This window comes from Rhagoletis zephyria, unplaced genomic scaffold, assembly GCF_001687245.7.
Source record: "Rhagoletis zephyria isolate East Lansing unplaced genomic scaffold, Rhagoletis_zephyria_1.1 Rzeph_scaffold_00457, whole genome shotgun sequence".
Taxonomy (NCBI): Eukaryota; Metazoa; Arthropoda; class Insecta; order Diptera; family Tephritidae; genus Rhagoletis; species Rhagoletis zephyria.
This window is the reverse complement of record NW_016157541.1, coordinates 175885-182906: the sequence shown is the minus strand read 5'-3', so window position 1 is coordinate 182906 and position 7022 is coordinate 175885. Positions and strand designations below refer to the sequence as shown.

At 53.7% G+C, this 7022-nt stretch overlaps 1 protein-coding gene across 1 annotated transcript; it reads left to right on the top strand.

Moving 5' to 3' along the window:
* The first annotated feature begins 313 nt into the window (after positions 1-313).
* Positions 314-1844, top strand: LOC108359771 (uncharacterized). The gene is made up of 3 exons (XM_017611791.1): positions 314-797; positions 1298-1413; positions 1677-1844. Exons 1-3 carry the CDS (start codon positions 413-415, stop codon positions 1842-1844), a joined length of 669 nt encoding a protein of 222 aa, XP_017467280.1. The 5' UTR covers positions 314-412.
* Positions 1845-7022: the final 5178 nt, after the last annotated feature.

The following is a 7022-nucleotide window of genomic DNA, read 5'->3' as shown; positions in this document are numbered from 1 at the left end:
AACCAGTGCAGATGCGCTACGTCGCATGGGCCAGAGCAAAACAGGTAGTTCTAATAACAGAAATTTAACAGGAAATCACAATTTACCTGCCGAACCACATCGGCCGCAACACCGGTCCGGCAGTTCTCATTGCAGGTACAGAGAGACAGCAAGGTCAGACAGCAGCCACCGCACCGATGGTAGTCACCGCTCCAAGAACCGGCATCGCTAGGGTAGTCGGCGTCGCTCTGCGAGTCGACACCGCTCAGAGAGCCGGCAGCGCTCCAAGAGCCGGCGCCGCTCCGAAAGCGGTCACCGGGCGGAGAAGGAGAGACTCCATAAGTCGCACAGCAGAAGCGCCTCAGCAGCGTCCGACGACTCCGGGTGGCAGAAGCAAAGGAGTAGGAAGCACCGCAGGGCCAAGCCTCCTCCGATGCCGCAGCCAGGTCAACCGGGGTCCCTAGACGATCGGCTTCGCGAGGGCTTAAGCGGTTCCGGGGTTAAATGGTACCTCCGGTACCTCGGGCGAGGCAAACCCTTGAAGCCAGAGCCATGGCAGAGGTCAGAATGGAGATTGAGAATGAGGGACGTGAAAGACACAGGAAAGGCGACAAACCCGCACCCGCCGATAGGTGGAAGAGCGGGCCCAACAAACAGGCACACTTACCCGCACCTGCTGAAAAGCAGAAGAGCGGGCCACAGCGACAACAGCAGCACAGACCCGCGCCCGCTGAAAAGCGGAGAAGCGAGGAACCAACAGGCTCCAACAAAAGAGGTAGCAACCAGGTCACTCCGCCAGAGACACCGGGCACCAAACGGTAGCGGGAGCAGCCATCCCCTCCGAACTCATGGTCTAGGAGCCTGGGCGGGCCGATCAAGCAGGGACAGGCGCAGGGGGGTTCCACTCAGCAACCCAGCTATTCGGAAGCCCTCAAAGGCATTCGGGTAGCGGTGCTGCCTTGTGAGTACCCTGCTGCTGCCCTGAGCTCGGAAGACCTAACCAGACTCCAGGATGCCATTATGGAAGAGGTTTTTAAAGGATGGTCGCACCCGCTGGTGTTCTGTGGTGTGTACTTCAGATCCGGCATGCTACTGGTAGACTGCAGGGACGAGAGGACAGCAACCTGGCTGGTGAAGAAAGCACCAGCACTTGAGGGCTGGAAGGGACCCGAGATGTGCACGAAGAGGGGGGATGACATCCCTCCAGTGCATAACATCACGGTGTTCCTGCCAAGGAGCACCGACAAGTCGGCGGAGTTTGCGTTGGGGCTACTAAAAGCGCAGAATGAGGGCATCCACATCTCTGCGTGGAAGGTAGTGTCCAGCTCCGTAGAGGAGAACGGGCTCAGACTATTTCTGGGCATAGATGAGCAATCTTACGTCAGCATCAAGAGGGCTTGCTTCAACCTAAATTATAGGTTCAGTTTCGTCACGGTGAGGCCGTGGCGACAAATGGCGACAGGTAGGAAGGAGTCGGAGTCGCAGGAGACCCCAATCGAGGCAGCTGCCGACTCCTCCGCTGCCCAGGCGACCCAGGCGACCCAGTCAACCTCGACCTCACCGGCGGAACAGCCACCCCTCGCACAGCCACCCCTCAGTCAGCTACCCCNTCAACCTCGACCTCACCGGCGGAACAGCCACCCCTCGCACAGCCACCCCTCGCACAGCCACCCCTCAGTCAGCTACCCCTCACCCAGACACCAACTCCAGCAAGCACGTCCGAGCCAGCCACCACCACCAAGCCAGCGGAAGACGTGCCATCCAAGCAGGAGTTGCTATCAGGCATCGACTTCAGGCGACTTGAGCTCGATAGGAGAAGCGAGAGCGAACTGCAACTCTCCGATCTCGAAGAGCCCCAACTATGACCACGCGTCACTTGGCAGTAGCCCAGGTCAACCTGCATCATGCGGTAGCTGCTTCGGCGGTCATCTCCAGCAGGTTCGCCACGGATGACCTGGGCATTCTACTGATCCAAGAGCCGTGGTCCTACAGAGGCCAGGTTAGGGGCCTCAACCACAACAACAACAAGGTAATTTGGGACCTCTCCTGCGAGAGGCCCAGAGCATGTGTGGTGCTTAAGAAGAACATTGATTACTTTTGCATTACAGAGTTTCTAACACAGGACTTGGTCGCGGTGCAGACGTCGCTCTCGCTAAGTGGCAGAAGCCTAGAGGTGGTGTTTGCCGCGGCTTATTTCCCGGGGGACAGCAACTACGCCCCTCCGCAAGAGGTACAGCAGCTAGTAGAATTCTGCAGGAAGAGACGGCTCCACCTCATCATAGGGTGCGATGCGAATGCCCACAATGTCGAGTGGGGCAGCACGGATACGAACCGCAGAGGTGAGTGTCTCCTAGAGTACATCTTAAGTGAGGAACTAAGCATCCACAATGTTGGCCAAACACCGACATTTGTAACGAGGGCTAGAGAGGAGGTACTAGACATCACGCTTAGCAACAGACTGGCTAGCCCTCTGGTCACCCAGTGGGGGGTCTCATCGGAGCCCTCACTGTCAGACCATAGGATTATCCAGTTTGCACTGGGAGTAGAGGTCATAACTAGGCAGGCAAACAGGAACCCCAGGAAAACTGACTGGACAAAGTACAGCGAGACTTTAGAGTCAAACCTAACTGGAATTAAGTCCAGGAACAGGTACACTAACTGCATGAGCCTAGAGAGCACCGTCAATGAGTTAAATGGCGCTATTGTAGATGCCTTTCACTCAAGCTGCCCGGAGACAAAACCAGGAGGGAAGGCGCAGCCCAACTGGTGGTCTCGGAAGTTATCGGTGCTCAGAAAGGAGGTACGCAAGCTATTTAATAGAGCAAAGCGCACAGGGCGCTGGGATGAGTATTCAGCAAGTCTAACTAACTACAGTAAAGAAATCAGGAGGGCTAAACGCGACAGTTTCAGGAAGTTCTGTGAGGGCATCTCATCGACTCCTTCAGCTGCCAGGCTACACAAGGCCTTGGCAAGGGACCATACAGATACCAGACTAGCAATCCAGCTAGCCAATGGCACGTACTCAGGCAACGAAGAGGAAAGGGCACTTGCCCTGCTTTCGGCCCATTTCCCGGATGCCACTCCCACTTCGGGAGAGGCACCGTGCCGACGGACCAGGCCGTCCCCGGTGGACTGGAAGCTGGCTAGGAGTCTATTTACCCACCGATCAGTCTGCTGGGCGATGGACTCCTTCGACCGGTATAAATCCCCGGGGGTGGATGGCATCAGTCCAGTGCTGCTGAAGCAGGGCAAGGAGCTCCTACTTCCACACCTCGTGAACATCATGAGGGCTAGCCTAGCGCTCGCTCACATCCCCGAGGCGTGGCAAAGGGCTCGGGTCATTTTTATCCCGAAGATAGGAAAGAGAGATTATTCTCTAGCTAAGTCCTTCAGGCCGATAAGCCTTACCTCCTTCCTGCTTAAGGCGATGGAGAAGGTGATCGACCATGAAATCAGGAACAGCACCCTTAAACAGGTGCCTTTACACCCCGACCAACATGCCTACAGAGTGGGCAGGTCTACGGACACCGCAAGGTACACCCTGTCTACGGAAGTACAAGATGCATTTGAGTGTGGGGAAACAGTACTCTGTGCCTTCATCGACATTGAGGGGGCGTTTGATAACACCTCTCATATCAGTGTCGACCGGGCACTCGAAAAACGCAATGTGCAGGCAACGATCCGCAGGTGGATAGCCAGGCTACTAAATTCAAGAATCGCTGAAACCGATATCGGGGACAGCGTGGTACAGTTAAAAACTACAAAAGGTTGCCCGCAGGGAGGAGTCTTATCCCCTCTCCTGTGGAGCCTAGTTGTGGACGAACTTCTACGGATTCTCACGGACAATGGCATCCGCTGTCAAGGCTATGCGGATGACATCGTGATTATCGCCAGAGGAAAGTTCGTGAGCACTCTATGTGACATAGTGCAAAGGGGACTAAACCTGGCAAGAGGCTGGTGCGCGGACATGGGCCTCAGCATCAACCCCTCTAAAACGGTTATTGTCCCTTTCACTAGAAGAAGAACGCTTCCAGGCATGAGGAACATTTCTTTGAATGGGGTCGCCATCAACGTCGCCACCGAAGTCAAATATCTAGGACTAACCCTGGATTCTAAACTTCTGTGGAAGGCACATGTTGACGCGGTCACTTCCAAAGCTACGAGGGCACTAATGGTATGCAAACGCCTGGCAGGAAAGACCTGGGGCTGCAGTCCCAGGATTCTGAGATGGATGTATACCATGATAGTTAGACCAATAGTCACCTATGGAGCAGTGGCTTGGGCCTCGAGAACCACCCTCACCACGGTGAGGCAATCCCTCACCAAGCTTCAACGTCTGGCATGTGTATGCATTACGGGGGCAATGCGCACATGTCCGACGGCAGCGCTGGAGGCGATTCTCGAGCTCGAGCCGCTGCACCTTACCATAGAACAGGCTGCAAAGCGAACTCTACTAAATTTCGCGAGGGAAGGCTTTGGCAGGGGCAGAACCATATCATTAAGGAACAGAGACAAGCTCGGCTCCCAAGTTCCGCTTGCTTTACTCCCCAGAGACGACAGGCCTAAGGTGGTTAACTTTGACAGGAATTTCAAAATAGAGCTTTGCACCAAGGCGACCTGGAGCTCCTCTCTCATGGAGAGGCTGATCCAATCGAGCTCGTTGCAATGGTACACAGACGGCTCGAAGACTCCGGAAGGCATTGGGGCTGGCGTCTACGGGCCGAGGCTACAGCTCTCGGTACCTATGGGGGCATACCCGAGTATCTTCCAGGCGGAGGTCTATGCCATCAGTCTGTGTGCAGAGATTAACCTACGTAGGAACTATCGTAATGAGAGAATTTTAATATTGAGTGACAGCCAGGCGGCACTCAAGGCCAATTCATCCTGAGTGCATAGATAGGCTCAACAGCCTGGCGGAGTACAACGAAATCCAATTATCTTGGGTACCAGGACACATAGGAGTTGCGGGCAACGAAGAAGCGGACCGACTAGCTAGAATGGCGGCCGCCTCGGCGCCTATAGGGCCTGAGCCCTTCCTAGCGATTGGACCTAGTACAATCAAGGAGGAGCTCAGGAAAGAAAGGAACATACAAAGAATCAACACTGGCGTAACACTACAGGTTTACGTCAAGCAAAACAACTACTGGGAGGCTACAACCTCACGAGGTACAGGGCAATTATCAATATATCGAAAGGAAAACTAAGGATTATAACAGGTTTTCTGACGGGTCACTGCAGACTGAGAGGCCACCTACACAAGCTAGGGATTTGGTCAAATGACCTATGTCGTTTCTGCGACGTGACCGAGGAGACTCCCGTGCACCTGCTTGGCGAATGCGTGGCGGTCGCGAGAAGACGGGAGAGGCACCTGGGCCACTACTGGCCAAGTAACGAAGCAATACCATAGCTAATCCCTGGGGATGTCCTCAAATTTTTGGGCTCTCTAGGATTAGATGAGGTACTGTAAATGGTTGAGGGCACAATAGACCTGCTGGTCGCAGTGCATGCCTCTATTAATTATCTATTTATCGACAGCCTTCGTCAGGCCGATCCCGGAGATCCCCGTATCAGGGATCTCAACGCGGAGATTCGGCAACTAGTAAACGTACATAAGCGGAAGAAGTGGGAAGAGCATCTAAAGACCTGCAACTTCACCTCTGGTGTGAGTAAGGTTTGGTCAACCGTGACGTCACTGTCCAATCCTACGAAGCACGACGACAGAGTCGAAATTTCTTTCGGCGACCAAGCTTCGTCGGACCCGGAGCGATGCGCGAGCTATTTTAGCCGGCAGTTCATACTGCATCCTCTGGTGGACAAAGCCAAGCGTCGAGTGACCAGAAGGCTGCACAAACTGCCAACAACTTGTGCCCCCCTTGCTTACATTTGCGGTGAAGTTCAGGTGATCATCGGGAAGGCGAAAGCCTCCAAAGGCATTGGTTCCCGACGGAATATACATGCTGATGCTGAAAAATTTGGGTCCTGCGGGGTAGCGTACCTAACGGAGGTCCTCAATTCGTCCATGGCCACTCTCAGCATCCCAGACATCTGGAAGGTGTGGAGAGTGGTCCCACTGCTCAAACCGGGGAAACCCGCCAACATAGGAGATTCTTATCGTCCGATAACACTCCTTTCCCCGGTAGCGAAGACACTCGAGGCCTTGCTACTCCCGTATTTCACAAACCACTTGACCCCAGCAAAGCATAAGCATGATTTCGTAAAGTGCACGGTACAACAACAGCACTTAACGCCATAAACTCAGATTACTCGTGGCCTTAACCGTAAACGTCCCTGTGAGAGAACGATTCTAGTAGCGTTGGACCTGTCAAAGGCTTTTGCAACTGTCAGCCATTACACGCTACTAGAAGATATAGATGCTTCGGTAATGTTTAGAGACAAACCGAGCAAATTTAGGAAAATAAAACCGGGGGTTCCACAGGGTGGTGTCCTTTCCCCACTACTGTTTAACTTTTAAATTTCAAAGCTCCCTCAACCACCAGAGGGAGTCTCGATTGTCTCTTACGCCGACGATTGCTCGACCGTGGCGACTTGGAATGGAATTGATTACCTGTGTTCGAAAGTAAACGGATATCTCTCTGAACTTTCTAGCTTCTTCACTGCAAAGTGTCTAGCCCTTTCCCCTACGAAATTTTCTGCGACCCTTTTCACAACCTGGATGAAGAACGTCAGGCTACCGCTAGGAATTCACGTCGATGACACACCAATTCCGACAGTGAATAATTCTAAAATTCTCGGAGTAACATTCGACAGTGTGCTCTCCTTCTCTGCGCACGCAACCGCTATTGTCAATAAAGTACAGAGCCGCAACAAAGTCCTCAAGTCGCTAGCCGGCAGTACTTGGGGCAAAGACAAAGAAACGTTGCTAGCAACATACAAGGCAATAGGCCGACCGGTTTTAAACTACGCAGCAACAGTGTGATCGCCGGGGACTAGTAGGACGCAGTGGACGAAGTTACAGACGGTACAAAATACAGCACTTAGGACAGCGACCGGATGCCTCCTGATGTCATCAGAACACCACCTCC

Bases quoted from the DNA above. Each gene is read 5' to 3' on its own strand.
- LOC108359771 (XM_017611791.1), top strand. From the start codon at position 413: ATGCCGCAGCCAGGTCAACCGGGGTCCCTAGACGATCGGCTTCGCGAG. The intron at 798-1,297 runs GTAGCGGGAGCA...CGTGGAAGGTAG, and splicing joins GAGACACCGGGCACCAAACG to TGTCCAGCTCCGTAGAGGAG. The intron at 1,414-1,676 runs GTGAGGCCGTGG...CCCCTCACCCAG, and splicing joins ATAGGTTCAGTTTCGTCACG to ACACCAACTCCAGCAAGCAC.